The 22700-nt window shown below is 44.8% G+C and overlaps 1 protein-coding gene and 1 long non-coding RNA gene across 4 annotated transcripts in view; one reads left to right on the top strand and one right to left on the bottom strand.

The window, feature by feature from the left end:
* Dsg2 (desmoglein 2) overlaps window positions 1-11052 on the bottom strand; it is a 51977-nt gene extending 40925 nt beyond the window's left edge. The window contains 1 exon segment of the mRNA NM_001427278.1: window positions 10870-11052. Coding sequence (NP_001414207.1) covers window positions 10870-10929 — 60 coding nt within the window. The 5' untranslated portion in view covers window positions 10930-11052.
* A 151-nt stretch (window positions 11053-11203) lies between these two features.
* LOC147999676 (uncharacterized) lies at window positions 11204-22433 on the top strand. Of its 3 annotated transcripts, XR_015642483.1 has the most exons (4): window positions 11219-11323; window positions 11476-11678; window positions 21765-21905; window positions 22097-22433. It is a non-coding gene; the product is annotated as an uncharacterized LOC147999676 (long non-coding RNA). The 3 variants fall into 3 exon arrangements; XR_015642481.1 differs by lacking the exon at window positions 11476-11678 and having other exon boundaries at window positions 11204-11475; XR_015642482.1 differs by lacking the exon at window positions 11476-11678 and having other exon boundaries at window positions 11216-11323.
* Window positions 22434-22700: the final 267 nt, after the last annotated feature.

Raw genomic sequence — 22700 nt, 5'->3', positions numbered from 1 at the left:
TTCAGCCAGTGAGGTGGCTCAGTGGGTAAAGGTGTTTGCTGTGCAAGCCACTCTGCTGACTTGGGTTCAATACCTGGAACCCACGTAAGAGTGGACGGAGGAAACTCCCTTCATAAAGTGGTTCACTGACTTCCACATGTGTGCCATTACATGTGCTCCCCTATACTACTACTAATTATTAATAATAATTATAACAACAATAAATAAAAATCCTGTCAGGCACGGTGGCACAGGCCTTTTATTCCATCAGCCTGGAGGTTGAGGGAGGTGGATCTCTGTGAGTCTGGGACCAGCCTGTTGTATATAGTGAGTTCCAGGACAGCCACGGTTACACAGTGAGACCCTGTACCAGTAAGAAATTAAATAAATGAACCATCCAACGTAAAACTCCAACTTGTAAATGACCCAGGTACGTACACGGCCTAAGTGAACAGCTGTAGTCTTCGGTGGCTGCTAATTTTGAAAAATCCTCCCTAGCGGAGGAAGCAGGACCCTGAACTTGGCTTTCACGTTTATGAGCTCTGTGTTTGAACCTGGTAAATACCGGACAGGTGAGTAGCAGTGTGTGATTGCCGTAATCTCCTGCCTGCTCTTCAGATAGTGGGTCAGTCTCAGTAGCAGTGTGTGATTGCCGTAATCTCCTGCCTGCTCTTCAGATAATGGGTCAGTCTCAGTAACGACAGCGACTCCTGGTGAATCACCCATGAACGTCGGCTCCAGCAGGAAGGCTTGTGCATGGTGCCCTTTTACAGACTCAGAAGTTGGAGGCATAAACTGAGCCAGGCTGGGTTACATCCATCCTGCCCCATCCTGTCCTGCAAGGAATTTTTCTTTCCTGAGAAGTTCTTGGTCATTATGCTAGTTCACAAGATTAATTTTTATTCACTGTCGATTTTATTAACATCCCTAACTCATTCTCTAAGAAGCATCTTCTTGGCTAACAGAGGCCAGCTTTCGAGTTTTTTTTTTTTTTTCTCCTCTGGGTTTTACCGTACAGAGATGTGAACGGTGCCTCTCACATGTTGCTGGTACCAGAATTAACGGTGAAAATGGTTTGATCCCACCTGATCATTTCCTGTTCAGTGAGTCTGGACTGGGGCCCAGGAACATGTATGTCTCGTCACTTTCCAGGTAATATTGAGGCTTCAAAAGGTCAGTTTCAAAAGGCACTGCCTAAAAATCACAGGGTAGCAATGGAAAGAAAGAAGATGACAGACTGAGCCCGGGCACTTCGTAAGCCCGACAATGAACCCTTTGATGCGGATTGCTGTGGGCAGACGTGACTTCCATATGGTGAAATTTAAACACCGTGAGTTATACGGGAAGGGTTTCACCTTATAAGTACCAATCACGAGGCATAGGGTTGCCTTAGAAATTGTTGTGTAGTCCCCATTAAACCTTTGATTAGTACTCCGCCTGTCTCATCACAGCCAAAGGTTAGTACTCCAGTAGTTAAGCCAGGACCAGTGTCACATTCGGCTACACAGCAGCCCGTGACTGCTGACAAGCAGCAGGGCCATGACCCTGTCTCTCCACGAAGTCTTCAGCGCTTAAGTAGCCAGAGAAGTCCATCACCTGGTCCAAATCATACTTGTAGTAGTAATGCATCAACTGCAGCTGTTGTACCACAGAACGCATCTGCTAGGCCTTCGTGTTCATTAATACCTACTCTAGCAGCACACTTCAATGATAATCTCATAAAACATGTTCAAGGGTGGCCTGCAGACCATGCAGAGAAACAGGCATCAAGATTGCGTGAAGAAGCCCATAATATGGGAAGTGTTCATATGTCAGAAATATGTACTGAGTTAAAAAATTTGAGATCATTAGTTCGAGTATGTGAAATTCAAGCAACTTTGCGAGAGCAGAGGATACTCTTTTTGAGACAACAAATTAAGGAACTCGAAAAGCTAAAAAATCAGAATTCCTTCATGGTTTGAAGATGTGAATAATTGCACATGATCTCATAGAGGAACTGTAAATCTGTTGCCCAGTCATAACATTTTGAGCTGCATTTCAGTAGACCATGGACTGTTAAGCTGGGCAAATGAAATGACAAGGGGACGGGGTCTGTGAGAGTCAATTCAGGGGAAAGATACAAGATTGATTTGTAAAACCCTTGAAATGTAGATTTCTTGTAGATGTATCTTCACGTTGTAAATATGTTTTGTAGAGTGAAGCCATGGGAAGCCATGTGTAACAGAGCTTAGACATCTGAAACTAATCAATGCTGAGGTGGCTAAATACCTAGCCTTTTACATGGAAACCTGTCTGCAAAATTAGCTTTTTTTAAAAAAAGAAAAAATTTGGGGGGTTAATTTATCATTCAGAAATCTTGCATTTTCAAAAATCCAGTGCAAGCACCAGGTGATCTGTGTGTGAGGATACGATTTTGAACCTTATGAGCAGTGTACAAATATCATGAGACAACTGATCAGCACTTGCACCTGATCAAGAGCAGTGCTGCTCCATTTGTTTTGCAAAGAAATGTTTTCATTTCCTGTATGTTCCATTCCCTCTGAAGTCCCTTGGCCTGATTTTATCCATTTTTTTAAAGGTGCCCTCTTTCCTTTCTTGGGGCACTGTTGCTGTGGCACTTTTCTATAACCTTCTCATTCCTGTGTACAGTAGCTGGAGTTGCAGTGATTGAGCATAACCCACGTTTGTATAAATTATTGAAATCCATTTTCACCCTATAAGAATGGACTTAAAGTACTGCTGGGCAAGTGTGCTGGAAGTACATTGACTGCTCAAATACAAGGAAGTGGCCCAATGAACATGGTTGTGGGAGGGGAAAGGAGAAACAAAGCTAGTCAGATGTGAATTGTATCTGTTGTAATAAACATGTTTAAACAAAAACAAAAAAAAAGAAATTGTTGTGTATGTGCATGAATGCATGTGTGCCTATGTGTGTCTGTGTGTGCACTCGTGTGCACAGAGGTCAGAAACTGAGCGTATGAAGTATGAGCTGCCCCTTGTGGGTGCTGACAACATAACCCTGGTCCTCTCCATGAGCAGTGAGCACTGTCGACGCGGAGCCCTCTCTCCAGCCCCAAGACTGCTTTCCGTACGAGGTACTTTCCTTCTGGTTTATATCTCTCCTTCAGGTTTACAGGTAACACCGATCCTGGACATTGATCATTGATTTTTTTTTTTTAACCATTTTATTGCCGCACTTCTCTGAAGGCAGCCACAAACGCGTTTGAAATTGGACAAGCCAGAAGTTAAAGTGTATATATGCTCCCTTTTATTTGACATTTAAGAATCATGGGCGGTTTCCATCTTTTTTTAAAAAAAAATTTTTAATTGCGGCGCAATTATCTCTGAAAAGTACTCCTAAAAAAATAAAATGTGAGAAACTGGATCTTCTTCCCTGAGGTTTAAGAATGCAGCCTTCTTACCCCCCACTAGATGGCACTGGTCTGCCAGGAAGACGGACTCCACGACGCACCAGAAACTGACCAACGATTGTCTCCAGAAAAGTGGCCCGGCAGTATGGAACGGTCTGTGCGAACGCGTTTGCAGGATTCTAGCCATGAAATTAGGTAAATTTCTTTTACATTTCGTTGCAGCACCGTGCACTGGCATATGTGAGCTGGCAGACACTGGGTGCTCTCTATGCAGCCCCACATACTGGCACTGAGGGATGCTATACAACCATCGAGTTCCCTTGCCCACACTACCGTTCCCCACTGTAAGCTCCACCATCATGGGAGAGTGTGAGTGCACCCAGAGACTGCTTTGCACCCACATAATTCAGGACTGTGAAGTGTACGGGAGTCAAGTACCTCATATTCAGTCTATCTGGGCACTCCGTTTAGGACCCCTGGTTAGCCTGCAAAGGAATGGGTGTCATGTGCTATTTTATAATACCTTCAGGATCACACTCTGTCCCATCTTCCTCCTGGCCCCAGCTCCTTCTTGCTTGTTCTCTCCTTCCCTCCACACATCCCAGCCCCTGCGTTTACAGCACACTTGGCCACTGCCATCTGGTTTCCCTTCCTGCTTTGTTTAGGTCTCTTCATTCCCTTTCGTAGCCCTGCTTTTTAAAAACTCTTGTGTTCCACACAGATATCATGAAAATGGAGATTCCACGTGTGATAGGAGAAGTGCGATTTCACCGGGCGTTGGTCTACACTGCTTACTATTCATAATTATCCCCAGTTTTATTCACTAACTCTCCCGTGCAAGTCAGATGGCTTTGCTGGCTTCTCAAACACAGAAAGAAATGGACTCACTTGGAAGGACCCTCTCTGTGTTTAAGGAATTTAGTGAGCTTCTAGGCATATGCAGTAGGGTCGCCGCTCTAGTGACTGTCAGAGCTTAGCTGGGAGAGAAGGAAGTTTTTATTCCTCCCAAGAGGGGCTGGTCCGGACCTCTGCATCTCTATTATTTGCATAACCACACGACAGTGTTATAGCTCATAAGTTAGGCGTAGTAAGAGATGTGCAGCAGCTGTAACAGGACCAATCACCTGGACCTTATCGTGGTTTTCCTATCATGGCTGACCATGGCTAACCAGTAGGAGAGTCTTAATCCTGGGAAAACCTTCTGCATACGGGGTTCTGGGGAGCTAGCAGAGGCCAAAGCTACTTCCTGCTGGGAGGGAGGAGGTGGCAATGGGCGTGGCTCTGGAGAAGGTGCAAAAGCTAGGAGAAAGGAGGAAAGCCACAGATCAAAAGACGCTAGCAGGCAGAACAAGCAGCTGTGTCTAGCTAGCGTCTAGGCCTTCCGTAAGATGGTGGCAAGCAGGAAAATCAGACAAAGTGGGGAGGACCGTCACTGATCACGAGGGAGCCACCCCCTTCAAATGGGGAATCTGAAGAATTTCCTGGTACTACAGAAAAAGGCAGGAGACAGTTTGAAGATTAAAGGAATAAGCCAGGAGAGATGGGACGGATAGGGGGAGGGCCATCCTTGGCAGTGCCCCTGGCATGGGGAGGTAAGTGTCTGGACGACTGAGGTTTTCAGACAGCAGCTTTGTTAAGCTAAGATGTTGGGGAACCCTTAGGGAACAACAAAGAGTGGGGGTGCCCAGGTCAGCCTGGCTACTGGGCGGCTTCCCATCCTTCTTACTCATGGTTCTGGGGTCAGTATTCTCTCAGCTGCCCCCGCCTACTCCCTTCCCAGCTTCTGGTCCCAGACGATGTCTCCCAGTGAGGTACCCACACAGTACCATCCTTTCAACCTGTTTGCTTGAAAAACTGGGGTGATGGGCAGAACCCTCTGGGGCCAAGAGCCACAATTAATCATTCTTCTGTCCGTTGCTCCTGTTGGCATGTGAACATTCCAACACTGTGAAGGTAAGCAATGTCCTCCCAAAAACTCCCACTTGGCAGGGAGCCCTTTTGGCTTCCTCTGTTAGTTTGGAGGCCAATGACTTCATCTTATCCATTCGTCTGTTGCACATCCTACGTTAAGGCAACAAGGAATCCTCTTCTAGCTTCTCTAAAGGACAGGCCTCCAGGCCTACGCACAGTACTCTCAACCTAGACCTCTTCCTCTTCCTACCATCTCATCAGTTTGTCGCTATTCTCCTGTGGTGTCTGGACACCCAAGGCTGGCACAGTTCCTCCTTTGGTACTGCGTCGATCGATCGCTACTCTTCTCTGTACCCAGTGGGAGGTCAGTCATTCTATTTTGCAAGCATCCTGTGGGCAGGATATGTCTGCCTTTGCTACAGACTTCTTACTTCCAGCACACTGCCTAGCACTATGTGGTCATACATAGCTAGTTTTTTTTTCCTATAGGCGTTTCTTATGAGAGTGTGATATATATCCTGGCACCCCACCTTCCCGCATACCAATTTTCAGACTTAACTATTAAAAAAGCTTATTGAACTTTAAAGTAAACATGTTTATTGTCATACAAGGTATACTTCTGAATGTAAGCATGAACTAAGGAAGGATAGGGGGATGTCTTTCATCACCGACAGAGCACATCGTTAAAATGGGCTTCAAAGCAGCCGAGCTTTGTGGCACCCGTTGAGAAAAAGCTGTGTTAATGGGAGGCTAAAATACATCTAAACCCACGGGATGCAAAGCCCTCTTCTGGCCTCTGCGGGTACTGCAGCGTGTGCTGCACAATACGTGCAGGCTTAACACTTGTACACAACGTAAGTAAATCTCTGGACTCCAATTTTAATAGAATTTGACTGTTTTAAAAAGTATCAATCCAGAGGCCAGAAAGACAGTTTAGAGGTGTGGGTATTTGGTGCCAAGCCCAGCGTTCCTAGTTTGACCCCTGGAACACACATTGCAGAAGGAGAAGATGCTTGAAATTGTCCTCTGACCTCCACATGCACACTGTGGTACACAGGTGTACACATACAAAAATACATATAAGTAATTAGAACTATTTTGAAGAAAAACTTAAAAGCGTCAATCCAAACATGGCTGGCTATTCTTTCTTTCTTTCTTCCTTCCTTTCTATCTATCTATCTATCTATCTATCTATCTATCTATCTATCTATCTATCTTCTATCTATTATCTATCTATCATCTATCTATCTTCCATCTATTATCTATCTATCTATCTATCTATCTATCTATCTATCTATCTATCTATCATCTATCTTCTATCCATCTATTTATCTATCTATCTATCTATCTATCTATCTATCTATCTATCTATCTATAGGTAGGGTCTAGCTATGTAGTTCCGGCTCACCTGGAATTTACAATTTAGGATTTTCTGGAATGCCAGACCCCGCGTGGTGTGAGTGTGTACATCCATGCCTAGCTCTAATGTGTCCCCCCCATGTAGACGTGGGTCTACTGTCAACTGTTTTGGAAAATGCAAACCACTAATCCTCACTCTTACACAGGGCCAACTGGACTTTCTATAGGAACATCTTTCGACCTCCACCTTGAAAACTTGAGTTTAGCTTCTGAATCCCTCACCATCTGGGAGAATTTAGATTAACAGTTTCATTTTCCAGGTGAAGTACTTTGACTTAAATTTGCGGCTAAAGAAAACTATAACAACTGGCATTTTCCCATTTATTGATTTTTAGAAACCGAAACACAGGAGATATTGGTTTCAAAATTCACAAATATCGGATTATTCTTATGAGCGCCAATGTTTACCATGCAGCTTCAGTTTGTACTTTATTTTTAAATCTGTGCAATTTAGTGGCATAATAAGCACAATTATCTAATCGCTGGTAATGTATGCAGCCCAGTTTTTACACTGTGTCCCCTACAAGGAGGTGTTGCAATGGTAATGATTTAGAAACAAGAAAACAGATCCAGGCAAACCGAGCAGAGGCTGGACCTTACTCAGTGTAACTGGTGTCTTCGAAACCCAGGACACAGACACACAGAGGGGGATGACAGCCAGAAGTGACAAAAGAGAAGCTGTCACGTGAAGATGGGGGGCTAGAGTGACACACACATGCACAGGGTGCCAGGGACAGCCTGCCAGCTGTCAGATGCTGGAGAGAGGCATCTTGCTGACCTGCTAAATCAGCTCTGGAACCGGGAGATGGTAAACATCTGTTGTTGTAGTTGTGGTAAACATCTGTTTTAGCACTTCCTTTGAGGTCTGGCAAATGAACATCTATTAACTACATCAGCTCAGGACTATAGGCTAAATCCATAACATAACAATCCATAACATGAAGTTTGAGTCTTATTTAAGGCAAATTTGAGGCCTGATCAGAAAATCTCTCTACCTCTTACCTCCCAAGGCAGCCTGTCCTTAGAATGGTTTAAAAAGATATACAGTACACTGCATTATAAGCCCACGTATGTTAAAGTTATTTTAGAATTTATGGGTTAAAAACGTTACACTAACTTCACATAGTTTGCTATCGAAACACTTAAGAGTCCACTAAAGTCTATTAGTGATACTTAAAATAAATGGTATTTTGAAATACCAAATATATTAAAATGTTGAATCATACTGTGAAAATACATGTTCTGCTAACATAGACACATCACCATAACTTAAAGAAATGGGAAATCTCAGCTAGAGAATTGTGGGAATACTCATGTGCTTAGGTCCCCTCATTTAGGAACACATGTGGGCATAGGTCCCCTCATTTGGGAATACACATGTGCATAAGTCCCCGCATTTCTAGACCCTACTGGAACTCTGTCTGTGGCTTCATGGCAGAGGAATCCTAGATGAAGAACTCTCAGGTTTTATTCAGAAAACCTCCTGTCATTTTGACAGCGCTGGCCTAAACATAAGGGACATTAAACAGTTACTTCCTGGTGTGCTATGGAGGGGACCAAATGGAGCCAAAGACCATTAATAGCTCTTCTGAAGGCCCAGTGCTCAACTCGTGGGCTCAGCCACTATCAGCTGAGCACCTTTAACGGAAAGGTTTGGGACATAGATCTCAGTGGTTTCACAAAACCAACATATGCACGGACTTTACTGACAGAGCATCTCCAGTGCAAAACTCCAGCCTGAAATCCTGACTCCGTGGGCTCCACCAGGCTCAAGAAGCTTAGAGTCTGAGAGCACCACAGTCAGTCTTATTCAGCCTCTGGTGTTTACTCTTGTAGACCTGTGGGCGGCCAGGGGTGAGGTGCAGACATGTGTCTTCCTTTGCATTCCAGTCACTGCGCTCTCTAGACTGTGGAAGGGACACAGTGACTCCTGTCCTGTGAGCGCAGGTAAGGCTCCCTCAGCGGCTGGGACTGTGACTTTGAAATCCCAACAGTTCAGATTGGTGTAGGTTTCCCCAACCCCTTTACTCCATGTACAGTCAAGCTATAATGTTCTGAAGTAAATCCCACTTAATGTGTGTTCCTGCACGTATGCACGCACGTGCATGTGTGTTAGCGACCTGTATACTTGTGCAGGTATGGAGGCAAGAAGTTAAACTCATGGACTGCCTGCTCCATGGACTGCAACATGCACTCGGCCTTTGGAGACGGGGTCCTAAGCCTGGAGCTTGCAAGCAGACTAGGCCAGCCAGCCATGAAGCCCCAGGGAGTCTGCCTGTCTGCCTGTCTGCCTGTCTGCCTGCTCGCACTGGGATTAGAAGGTGCACCTGTACATGAGCAGCTTTAGGTGGGTTGTGGGACTCGATCTCAGGTCCTCCTGCCTGCGGGGCAAACATTTCAGCAGCTGAGCTCTCTAGTCCTGGATCTTTTTAACCCCTTCTGGAACAGGCTGGAGTAAATGCTGTGATTTGGGACTGGACCGACCAAACTGGCTACAATTTACATTCCTTCCGGTGAAGGTCCCACCGTTTCCCATCCTTTATACAAACGCCGCAGTGAACCTCGCACAAACTGGGAACAGAACGCTGAAAAGCCTACTCTTCTCAATGGGTCGCCACACCCTTTCAGATTGTGTCAGGAAGAGCACTACACAGGTACACAGAGAGTCGCCTGAGATCCTGCGCCTTTTCAGAGTAGCCCATACCGTCTAATTAAGTAAACGCAGACGTAAAATGCTAAAACGGAAAGCCTAAACTCCCGTTCCTAGCCTGAATTCGCTCTGTTTGCTATACATGTGGAAATTAAAGGGAGTTTCTTTTTTTACAAGGAAAGAATTCATACTGAGCCTTCTAGGTGAGCGCAAAGGCTATTATACTGAGCCTTCTAGGTGAGCCCAAAGGCTATTGGCTTTAGGTGGGAAGCAGCAAGAGGAGGGGATGAAGTTAATCCTCAGGTCGAAAACAAAGCCCAAGATTAGGTCATAGAAATATCTCATGAAAAATGACCTCAGCAACATTGGCGGAGCAAAACCAAACAGCATGAAACAGGCTGCACCAGCGGCCTGTAGTTCCTTGTTACCAAGCTGACTGTGGAAAGGGAGTTCAGGGAAATCTTTTGTTGAATTTACTCATTTTCCTTCTGTGTTTCCTTAAAACAACAAGGGCAACAACAAACCTATTGTTTTTCTCCACCGGTACCACACCACTCAGGATCTCAGTCCCCATTCCTCTCTCTCCTACTGTAACTCCTCTCTGTCTGTCTGTCTTTCTCTCCTCTCCCACAGCCACAGCTCTAAATGTTTAGAGGAAGAACTTCCAGTAGAGTGAATACAATTACTTCTTAAATTTCAATCATGATGTAAGAAAATAGGGTATCATTTTGTGTCTAATATCTCTGAACCTATTGGTGAAGTCTCTGAGATATGATCCCACAATTTACCAAAACCTAGTTGGCAAATCTCGGTAAGTCACAGGCATTCATTCCTAAATTATATGCAATTTCGTTAGCAAGCAAGCAAGCAAACAAACAAACAAACACGGCCACTTAAAATCCAAGTAAAGCATAGAAACCAAACGTACGAAAGAAATCTAGACCTTGGGTCTGAACCTCTCGTGTGGAAAACCCTTTCTTTCAAATAGGCCATTCCTTTGATGAGAGTGACTTCGCTTTCCTTCTAAATTATAAAACCTATTACATACATTCATTTAAATACCGGGAAAGTACTATCAGCTCAGGAGGGTAACCAAGGTACTTTTAAGAGTAGAACTTTAAACTCTGTAAACAATACTTTTAGAGTAGGCATTTTTAGTTGTCATTATTCACTCTAGGAACTCGGGTGCTTCCTGGTTTCCCGGTTCACTGACTATCGGTAGCTGGAGGAGCTGGAGGCTGCGGGAACTTTAGCGAACTTGCAAGAGGGTGCGCGTGGGGCTTCCCACTGCCTCCATGTTTCTCAGAAGGCTCCAAACAAAGCCTTGGGCCCCTAGGAAGAGGGTTCCTTGCAAGGGGCTCACCGCACTCACAGATCCCAGTTAGGAAAGGTCACTGGGACCTGAGTGTGACGGTCACAGGGAGAGAGTGATTGAGCGCGCGCCCACCCTGCTCGCCCGCCCTATGTTGGGCCCTGCGCTGTCCCACTGCGGGGACAGCGGTGCCTTCTTGGCTAGGGCGCGGGGGTCACTGCACTTACCACCGCCAGCAGCTGCAACAGCAGCAGTAGGGTGCACCGGCCGCTCGGGCTCCGCGCCATCGCCTCGCTTCGCCGCGCCCTTGCCGCCGGGCCTTGCCAGAGTCCCGCCGATCCTCCGGGCCAGGTCTCTCCCAGGGCCGCCCTTCTCCGCCTCCGCCCGGCCCGGGGTGCGGTTCCAGGTGTGGCCGGGTCAGAAAGGGTAGCCGGGAGCCGGGCCGCAGTCTGGATGGAGGAGGGGAAAGCGCTCGCTCTGCCAGGAGGTGCGAGGCAGTTCCCGCCCTCCGCACCTGGGGCCGGTGACGTCCCCCGCAGGGGACCTTGGGTGGCTGGCCCCGCCCCGACGTGTCCCCTCCTCCTCCGGGATCACCTCCCTTGCAGAGCTTTCTAGACACTGTCCAGACCCCAAGACAGAGGATCTAAGGAGCAGGACTCGACCCACGATCACAAGGCTGCGGTGATAAAGGGCTGGGGGTTATGGGAATAAGCGCAGGTGGACGACGTGGAGACACGCGGGCCACGTGGCGTGGGGCCTGCTGTTGTGAGCGTGGCTTCAGTAGTGTCTCTTTTAAAGGCCTCTCACCTGGTCTCTGTGGCCCTATTCGGCAGGTTTGCAACTTTTCTGGCTCAGTGAGGAGAGAGTAGAAGACTCACAGCAGGGCAAAAGAGACAGGTCTTTGATCTGTTGAACGGGATTAGTGACTACCCAGCATTGGATTACTGTACGAATAAAATTAGAAAATTCATATGCAGTGGCCAGCTCTTAAGGACTCAGTGATAGTTGTTGAAATTAAAACAACATTTTTGCAAGAGTGAGTAAGCGTTAAATTGAGCTCTGTTGTTGTTCTTATTTAGACATAATCTTGCTTGTGAACCCAGGCTGTCCTCACACTTGAGATCCTCCTGCCTCATCCTCCTTGCCTAGTTCTGTGATCACAGGTGTGTTACCAGGCCTGGTTAAACGAAGTCTTGGAGAGCAGAAACTGAGGGTGGGTGTCCGCACAGATTGGAAAAGTCCCTGTTGCATGTAAAAAGCAAAGTATTATGGAAAACACTCAGGCAAATGTTCAACATATGTGAATATTCATGTTAGTTATCTGCACACATACATTTGGAATGAACACAGCAAATAACGGTGTTTGCCGTAATCTTTAGCTAGTGGGAGGGTGGTCTTTGTAAGTTTTAATTCTCATATCCTATTAACATTTCTGCTTATTTCTGGCTGCTGTTGTGGTAGTGGAAGCCTCTATGCATAGAGGGCTTACAGGAAACAGACCAATTTGTCACGAAATTTATCTCAGCTGAGTCATGTCTCAGTTTCAAGCTGACATATTTTTACAGTTCAGCACCATCATCTCTAAGCCCCTTTCTCCCCGAGTCTGCAATAGCATATCCTCTCATTTACAGTTTAGTTGCTGGCCATCTTTCTCTGTTCCTTATATGGTGGCTGGTTGGTATAGGAGTTGGGGACTAGGCTGAGCGACTCAAGATGCTGCTTGTGCCGTGGATGGGCCCACTCTGCTCAGTCCCACAGCTATTGCAGAGGGAAGATTGTTCTTCGCTTTTACCCCTTCCCCTTGGACTAGACCTGTGTGCTAGCATAGCCCAATTGGCAATTCTCACTCCTCACAACGCTGGAAGAACTCCTAATTCAGGACAGCAGGATTTACCAAGATGTGTTTGCAAACCTTCCCAGGAAGCTTTTTCTACACCCCGCCTAAGAGTGCTCTCGCCTTTGAGCCCTGAAGACACCCATTTTACGCTTCATCATCGAGACTGCAGGAGCGGTTTCGTAATGAAGATAATTGTAGCTTCCAGCATAAGAAATAGCTAATAAGATTTTATTTCTGTTGAATTATTGAGCAGCCTCTGGGGACTGTCAGCTTCAGGCAGTATTCCTTCTAGAAGGCGTCTGTCCCAGGATTTGAGCAAAGGTGTCAGTCAGTGCCTGCACCACATGACGTCATCAGATTTCATCCTTGTATAATTAATTTTCACTTTGCCAACTTTGAGCATAGGGCAGGTGAAGGGACTTTCTGAGGATCAGATAATTCCTATCTGCCTCCTTTGCCCCGGATTTTTTCATGCTGGGATGAGGTTAAACTTATTTAATAAATCTGCATATAAAACCAAATGTGGTCCTTTCCAGTGAAGCAGTAAAGGTAGTTTTGCTGTAAGTGGAAACATTGGTAAGAGGTGACCATTTTAAGGTCCAGGCTCCCCACCTAAAGCAGCTTAAGACTAGGATACGCACATTGTTTTTCTTTAGATGCCTACAACAATGTTAGTTCAAGACATTATGTTCAAATAACTGTATTCAAAGATATTAGAGTTGGGATGGAGAAGCATCTCGGTGATAAGATTGCTTGTGGTTCCTGAAGAGGACCTGAGTCTGTTTCACCACCATTTTTAACTCCAACTCCCAAGGTCCATCTCACTCTACTGAACCCTGCCCCCTGTTCACCGACAGACAAAGATGTGTCTCCGACTTGTTTCCACCCCTCTAGAGTAAGTGTGCTCATTCCTCACATGTGTGTCGTAGTGAATGGTGGCCTTGTCACTTGGCCACCCAAGCCAGATCTGAGGTATTATCCTTAAGCTCCCATTTTCAGGTCTTTCCATGTTCTCTGTGGTTGTGCTCACGAGGACTCGCATGCGTGGTCTGTAGTAGCAAGCGCTGTGATTTGTAGGTATTTCATCCCGGTCAACTGCTGTACCCATTGCTCTGTCTCAAGACTGTAAGTTCCATACACGTGAGGACCATTTGATATTCATGGTGGGCTCAGCCCTAGTCTCAGGTTCATACTGGATGATCAATAAACACTTGTTGTACCAAACCTACATACCAGAAGGAATTAATTATAAGTGAAAAGTGAGTATTATGGAGGAAAATGTTTTGAATATTCACTGTGAATGATTTGATAGATCTAGTGGGAAAATGCTGGGCTGCGATGTGTGTTTCTTGTGTGTGTGTGTGTGTGTGTGTGTGTGTGTGAGAGAGAGAGAGACAGAGAGAGAGAGAGAGAGAGAGAGAGAGAGAGAGAGAGTATTCACACGCAAATGCATGTGATTTGTGTATGTGCGTTCCCTTAGTAACCCTGCAGCCAAACACAGATAGCAGGTGTGAGTCAGGCTGTGGAGCATCCCGGCCGATGGTTAAGAGATTTAAGTATCTAGTGGGTATGTGGAACTGAGTGTGGCTGGGAGGGAAGAGGTAGGGTGAAGCTGGAAGAGTCCAGGAGCCAACTGAGGACAGAGTTCAACACCCTGAAGGTAGAGAAATTAAACAGAATTACCCTTCCCCTCAGTTCTAGAGAAGGAGCCATGCCCTGTTCACTGAAGGCCAAGGTATGAGCGTCAGGCATTGACAGCTGGATCGTGAAGTGTCTGAATTCTCTAGTTTGTTGGACAACAGCCAAATGCTGGTTAGGGAGAGAGAAGAAAACACTGATAGGCTAAGGAATGGCTCGCAATGGCTAGCTGGGCAAGTACCAGCCTTTCTGAGGTACAGTCACAGAGTGGTGAAGCCAGCAGGGTGCGTGCATTGAGACAGCACTCAGAGGAACCAGCACACTAGTGGTAAACAGTCCCTGCACCCTGGAGGAGGGCACGGTCCTAAGCGCCATTGAAGACACCAATATTTGAGAAGAACGATACGGCCTACCACAATGAGTCAGTGTCTCACTGGACAATTACCCACACCTTCTTCTGTGTGAGTCACTGCACTGCCTAGGACCCATGACTGTGGGTACAGAGTCCCTGAGCCTAGATGGTTTAAGGAAATTGTCAACGTTGGTCATGAAGTAGAGGAGAAATAGAAAAGGAGGAAAAAAAGAGAAAAAGGGATTTGTGGGGCACGCGTGTGTGTGGGTGGTGCAGAGTCTACTCTTGGGTCAGAGTAGTTTCCATGATCCAAATGCGACCATGTTGTTTTGAGGTGGATAGAGAAAGGGCCTGGGAAAGCCCAGCAAGGTGTTGGTGGCCTCCTCGTCTGGCACTCCCTCCCACTGAATCATACCGGAAAGCATCTGGCTGAAGGCTTCCCTTCACATCCAGTGAGTGTTATGGGAGCGTTAAATCATGTTGATCCATTCTCTATGATGTGCATGTGGCTCTGCCCCTCCCCTAAATATGAAAGCCACAGAATGAAAAATAACCAACTTAATAAAAAATTAAATAGGCCAACTCAGTAAATATTAGTTAAATGTGCGGAAGGGGTCTGTGTGTGTGTGTGTGTGTGTGTGTGTGTGTGTGTGTGTGTGTGAGTAGTAGTAGTAGTAGTAGTAGTAGTAGTAGTAGTAAGGACAAAGTGGGAAAGAATAGGAGGATATCGGCTTCCTGGAGCTTATGGGTAAGCTCTCCAAATTGGGGTTGGGGGGCTGTGGTTGAGCCTAGTTCACTTTGGACAAAAATTCTCTGACATCCTCATGTTTTCAAAGATGGCTATGACACTGTAAAGCTTAGAGGCCACCAGAGAGCATCTCTGTGTCCGACTGAGTGTGACAGTTAATCTGCTAAGTCCACTTAGCAGGACTTGGTATCACCATGGAAACACACCTCTGTGTGTGCATAGGAGTGTTTCCAGAAGTATTGAGGAAGAAAGGCTCACCCTGCCTGTGGGCAGCATGGGTCCACAGACTGGGGTCCTGGACTGAACGATAAAGAGAAAGAGAGTGACACCAACCTTCACCTCTTTGCTTCCCACCTGGGGATGCAGTCTGGTCAGCTGCCTCACTTCCATACCTGCTGCAAGGCCTTCCCCACCGTGATAGACCATGCTCTTATGCTGTGACCAAAACAAACCGTTCCCTAAGTTGCTTCTGTCATCTATTTTTCATAGCAAAGAGAATGGTAACTAATACTCAGGAGGACAGGAAAAAACAAGAACAATCTGGAAAAGCCCCCTTCCCTCTGGGGCCAAGCAGAACATTCATTATAGGAATTCAGTACTAGGAAGGTTGATTTGATCCACTCTTGGGGAATCTAGGCTTTCATTTTGCCCTGGGACTGTTTATGGGAATTCTTAGAAAGATAAAGGCACCAGCCGTGGTCAGGAATGTGATGAGAGGAGGCTGACCTTGGCTGCCGACAGGAGCCTGGAATCCATCTGGGAAGTGACAGGGTGTGCAGGGTTTCATGGGAAGCCAACTGCAGTGTTTACAGAAAGCACCAAACAGAAACCACTACTGACCAAAGGTGACTAATGGGCTGGTAAAAACCCTGAAAGAAACCCCCCAGAGGACAGAAAAGACATTTCTTGGCTATTTCATTTACTTGCACACAGACAAGTATAACAAAACTCAAAGCTACCAATCAGCCACCAAGCACAAAAAAACAAAGAACAAAAACAAGAAGCCAAAACAAAACAGGAGACATTCAGAATCTCAAAAGTAATCTACCCAAGGACTTAAAGAAAGTGCTTATTTTAATCCACTCTAAAGACAGTTTAAAAGTATATAAATATGAATATGATTGTTTAATAGTTCCAACGCCATCTGAGTTGATATACTGATTCATTGACGGTCAAGTTCAGAAGTTGATGCGTGGCTGACTTTGTTAAGATGTCTGGAGTGCAGCTAAGATCACGCAGTACTGATGCTTCTGGGAGCCTAACAATACTAGGGTGTGGGTGTGCCTTGTATGTCCCAGGCTTGAGTCTAGGCGCTGAAAACAAAAATGTCACTGGCTTGCATTCTTGGGTGGAGGCGAGAGGAGCCTCTGTTGCGAGCTTGGAGGGCAAGAGCTTGTGTTTCTACACAGAAGGCATGAGCCGTTCTTACAGAAACAATATTCTTGATTCCGGTTAGATATTGTGCATGGCAAATTATCCTGACTCAGAAAGTCTACTTTTGCAGCAAAAGTATTCGAAAAGCTCAGAGCTGGGAAATAGTCATGTACCATTAAGGAGGACATCAGACCGCTTTAGCATTTCAAGAGAGTGTTTATATAAACATGTTTTGTTTGCACTGTTATGTCTTTATTTTTTCGAGCAAGTTTGGCTTTCATCACTTCTACTTCTTTCTCAAGGTAGAGTTTTTATTAAAAGAAAATATATTCAAATGTAAAGCAACTAATGAAAGAAAAATTTGATTCCGGGCCAGGGGATGTAGCTCTGTTGGAGACTGTTTGCCTGACATGAACAGAGCCCAACAGAGTTTGATCTCCAGAGCTCCACAAACCCCTTGTCTTGGCACGCAGCTCAGTCAGTGATAGCATCAGGAGGACCAGAAGTTGAAGGTCATTCTTGGCTACCCAGTGAGTCCTAAGCTAGCCTGGGATACACGAAACCTTTCTCAAAAATTCTGGTGCAAAAGAGATAAACAGGAGAGCTTGCTTTCCGTGATGTACACTTAACAGTCACAGTGACGCTTACTAGCTTGTGTGAGGAAATTGTGGTGATTTTTCAATACAAATCATAACGTTTACTCCAAACATGACTGTATATCTTGAAATGGGCCCAGTCATTTAGCTGGGTAATTGTTAGTTAATTTTTGGCATAATTTTCAACTCTCCCCTCCGCCTCTCGGAGCTTCTGCTGAAGAGTTATCTAAGTGATAGAAGGCGTTTGGTGTGAATCACAGCGCAGTGCATGCAAATTCAGCCACCATGCAGCTAAGCCCATCAGCAAAACCCTCTTTCGATGAATTTTCCAGTGGTTATGTAGGAGGAAGAAAGTCCACCATTGTTTTTTAGTTCTTAACATTGGGGTTAGAACTGTCATGTAAATTAATGGATGTCGAGTGAACAGGTTAGGCAGAGCAAGCCTTAGCAGTGAATGGGCTGAAATCCACTTGAGGCTGTTTCTGAAGGACTTCTCTGAGGTTTCTAAGAGCAACAAGGTGCGTTTCCGTTGGTTAGCACGGTGAGACAATCAGCCGGTCTCAGATTTTTCCATAGATGCCGTCTTGAGAGCAAGGTAAGGGTGTGCACCAGAGGACGATAGTTGTTCTAGGACACACACTCTGGGATTTCACTTTAGAATTTCCGTGAGACATCAAAAACGACCCACTTCTCCCAACAGAAGATGGTGAAGTCTGCTGCCTTTATCTCCCGGGCCCTGGCAGCCTTCGGCCGACTGGTTAGAATACCACGTTCCAAGTATTTATTTACATAGAGGTGATCCTACGCGAACAGATGTCAAATATGGGATTTACTTGTTTTTTTTGATTTTTGAAATACTCTCTATTGTATTAAATCTCTCAGCTCTGGCTGTCCCGAAACTCACTATGTAGACTACATAGACCAGCTTTGTCTCCAACTCGTAGAGATCACCTGTCTCTTGCCTCCGGAGCGCTGGGATCAAAGATGTGTGCCATCTCTCCCAGCGTAGGATTTTATATTGAAGCAGTGTCTTTTGTAGCTCAGATTGGCCTCAAAGTCGATATGTATCTGAGAATGACCAGTTCTTATATTTTTGGTTGTGAGCCTAGCCTTTAAAGGCTAAGACATCTCTCCAGCCCTGGATGATAACTAGTTCTTAAATCAGGCATTGACCAACGAGTTCTCCAGATTAACTCTGAACACACACACACACACACACACACACACACACACACACACACACACACACACACGTATATATAATCTATAGGTGTGTGGTGATGGTGGCACTTGGCTTTAATCCTAGAACTTAGGCAGCAGAGGCTGGTAGATCTCCATGACGTTGAGGCCAGCCTGGTCTACAGAAAGAGTTACAGGACAGCCAGGGCTACACAGAGAAGCCCTGTCTTGAAAAACAAAAAACCAATCAAAGCGAAGGCTGTGGATCAATGGTTCGAGATCTGTAGGGTAGGCAGTCTACATGCCTAACTAGGAGTTCATTTAAAAGATTTAATATACAGATATAACATTTTCTAAATACTCACTGTGCCCCAAGTCTGTTTTACAACTACAAAGCCCTGCTGAGGTAGAGATGGATATTATCACCATGGTGGTTATTCTATCCACAAAGGCTAACCAACTTGCTGTGATTTTGAGCGCTAGTAGTTTGTTTCCTGAGTCTAAACTGTTGTTAATGAGAAACTCAGAACACACATGGACAGAAACAGAATGAAACTTTTTTTAAGTTTAACTTTTGTTAATCATTAAAACGTAGTTATTTCTGATTGATTAGTAGATGAAATAAGATTTCAGACTTTTCTTTTAATTCTTCCCATAGCAATTTGACTTTCTGAAAAAATTCAGTGTGTTTTCTTTGCTTGGCAACTCACTGTCTCTCCTTATGTCTCCGGGCTTGCTTTTACAGTGGAGAGATCTTTGGCTATTGGCAAGGATGGTCATTGCAGGCTTTGGCATGTTGGAGAAGCCCTGGGAAAGCTTTGGCTTACAAGGTCTGAGGTTACCTTGGCAACATAATCATTGTTTGCTTCATGGAGAGACTACTCAAAGGCCAGCATAAAGGATCTAAGATTGTCTATCTACTAAGAACTGCAAGGACTTGTTTGCTTGTTTTGTTTTTAAAGTCAACTTAGGGGCTGTAAAAATCGCTCTGTGTTTAAAAGCACTTGCTGCTCTTGCAGAGGACCCCTGTTTAGTTCCCAGTACTACGCGATGGGGAGTTCATGACGACCTGTGACCCTAGCTCCAGGGAACTGGCCACCCTCTTCTGTTCTCTGGTGGTACAGCACTCATGTGCACGCGCACATGGATACATAATTAGAATGAAAATAAAATCTCAAAAATAACTTAGATATTACCTTATAGCCATGAATAGCTTCTGAGGAAAAATCTGGAAGAGTTTATAGAAGTTGTTTATAGGAAGGAAGCTGCGAAGAAGAATACATTTTAGAACCTAATAGATTAAAATTGATAATTTTTGAAGGGACTGGGGAATATCTTCTTTGCTAAGCATGAAGTCTGGCCAAACACAAACTAAATGGAGTTATGTGGAAAAATCTAGATCATTCTTATTTTTCATTATCAAAACTAGAAAGCAAACTCCTTGAATTTGGAAACAGTAGGTACATGCTGAGCATTGCTGTCCGACCCACAGACTTGACAGTGAAAAGACTCATTTCAGCTACTTCGAGATATGAGATTACTTGAGGCTGTGGTGCGCGCGCGTGCGCGTGTGTGTGTGTGAGCGCGCATGTACATGTATGTGTTGGTGAGTGCACAAGCCTGTGTTTTGCCGTGGAAGTTGGATCACATGAATCATACTTCAATACAAATCAGTTAACATGAGATGATATTACGAAGTCAATCTTATGCTTCGTTTTTATTTTATTTTATTTTATTTTTTTACTTCTCTCTTGTATCTTGTGTGTAATCAGTTTTAGCTTAGAAACAGGAGTGGGAACCATGCCATTGTGCCATTTAAGTAAATATAAAATTGTTTGGTTCTTTAGGACTTTATAATTAAGGAAGGTTGGAAGTCCGCTCTGATGAGTCTTCAGGCTTCTGTGGAGTCATTCAGTGTCAGCGTGTTGTTTGTTATTATTTGACATTCTGCTTCCATCAGTTCCTTTCTCACTGCTGTGACAAAGTTCTTGACAACAGCAACTTAAGGAAGGAAGGAAGGGTATATTTCCCCCCACCGTTCGAAAGTCCAGCTATCCCCATGGCAAATCACAGCAGCGGGATCGTGAGGTGGCTGTGCGCATCTCATATTTAGTCAGGAGTCCCATAGAGGTGAGGGCTGTTTTCAGCTCACTCTCTTCATGGCTCAGTCTGGAGCCCCAGCCCATGAGATGACGACACCCATTTGCGGTGTGTTTTCCTTCCTTAGTTGAAACTTTCTGGAAATACCCTCAGATAGGTTTCCTTAGTGATTCTAAACCCAATCGGGTTGGCAAGGAGACCGAACCTTGCATTCACATTGTATCCATACACTGTGTGTGGAAACATACGATTCATATTTACAGAGTTAATGATGGATTCAGTGCACTGTAAGGTCATAGCTTTGTGAGGAGAAAGGCTGAGAATATTTGGCTGGAATAAAAGTAAGTGGCTTCAAGGAGTAAGCAGGCATAGCTGTTGTACGCCCCATTTCTCATGGGCCGTGGATAGTTTCATACAACGGACTTAGAATGAGAGGACTCTTTTGAGGATACCGTATTTATGCAGAGCAGATTACCCCAAGCTCCTCCATGTGGTTTGCCACTAGTTATCTGGATGATTCTTAAAGGTTTACTGGAGCAGAGTCTGTCACTTCCAAGTAGCTCATTTTGGTGCTTATGCCATCTATCAACAGGGACTGTGATTAGGTTTAGCTTAAAGACTTGGTTCTGCAATTTAAAAGCCTCTATTTACCCCATCTGCCTGCCTATCTACTTTCTATTAATTTATCCGTCCATCTGTCCTTACATCCATCCATCATTTATCTATCAATGATAGATATCTACCTCCTATCATTTTTGTATCATCTGTCTGTCTGTCTCTGTGTGTGTGTCTGCCTGCCTGCCTATCATCTATGTCATCTATCATCTATCGAACTATCAATGTAGTTAGCTTTATATCTGTATATCTGTGATTATGTTATATTATGCATGTTTATGTTATATAGCCCAAACTGGCCTCAAAAATCATGCCAATTTTCTGGCCTCAGTCTTCTGAGTGCTAGGATTATGGTGTGAGACATTATGGCCCACACTTTCAAACATTTGTTTTGTTTTATTTTTTAGTAATTACAATGGGCCCTAGGACCTTTCCCAGGTGAAGCCGCTACTCTATCACCGAGATACAGCCTCAGAGAGTTTTAGTACTTGCTTTGAGACAGGCTCTCACTAAGTTGTTCAGGCTGGTTTTGAACTTGCAGTCATCTTGGCTTAACCTCTGGAGTAGCTGTGATCGCGGAACTGTGTCAGCAGAGCCAGATATGTTAATCTCTAGGCTCTATGTGTATATTTCTAATCCTTCTTACTCTGCTCACTATTTCTACACTTTCTCTAATTTTTCAGGTGTTGCTCAAGTCTTAGAGTGGACAGTGAAGAGAATATTCTGAGTAGCTACTGGGGAAGGCTATTTATCGATATGCTTTTATGTCTGTTCTACTTCGATGGGTGATCTGGGAGAGTCTGCTTTTCCAAGTCTCTTTACCTGTGAGTACAGTCCAAGCTTCACTCTAAGAGGTTAATTAGAATGTGAGGCTCCCACAGTCACAGGTAACTCTCAGCAGTATCATCAGATCCTCTTCTGGTGACTGTAACATTGTACATTTCCCCCAGTGCTGTTGTCTTGATTCTAATTCATATCACCACTTTATCTATATTTCTTTGTTTTATATTTGTAGCACAAAGTTTCAAGAGAAAGGAAGATACAAACCTGGGCATGGCTAACACATTGGCTGTGGACAGATCTCACTCGTGAACCTGGCAAAGCAGCAGGGGCCTTGGATTTGTGGAGGGAGCTCTGTGGATTCTGGCACCTGGAATTTAAATGACTGTTAGTTTTCTTTACTTATCTGTTGTCCCTCTTCCATAAAAGCATCCTAGACTGGGTTAATGAGTGAATGTTAAGCCATGTAATTTCTGATTTGGAATTCCTTTTTTGTAGACCAGGCAGAAGATGTGAAACAAAACAAAACAAAACAACAAAATAAAACAAAACCAACTCAGACTGACCAGAAATAAGGAGCCTCATTGTCTTTGTCTCTTAACTGTTGATGTCCATGAAGCTAGACAGTTGCACACGTGCCCAACACACTCTGACTTTGCCTTTGAGGTCTCAAAATTAAAACATACCAATTTTGCCTTGGTTTGCTTTGGAGTGCATCTGTCTGTTTGTCTGTCCGTCTGCCTGTCTTCCTGCCCTTCCCCGCTCTCTCTGTCTCTTGTGTGTGTGTTTTGTGTGTGTGTGTGTGTGTGTGTGTGTGTGTGTTTGCGCGTGCGCATGTG

The sequence above is a fragment of the Rattus norvegicus genome, chromosome 18 (genome assembly GCF_021556685.1).
Source record: "Rattus norvegicus strain SHRSP/BbbUtx chromosome 18, alternate assembly SHRSP_T2T, whole genome shotgun sequence".
NCBI lineage: Eukaryota > Metazoa > Chordata > Mammalia > Rodentia > Muridae > Rattus > Rattus norvegicus.
The sequence above is the reverse complement of the archived record's forward strand: the minus strand, read 5'-3'. Positions and strand labels throughout refer to the sequence as shown.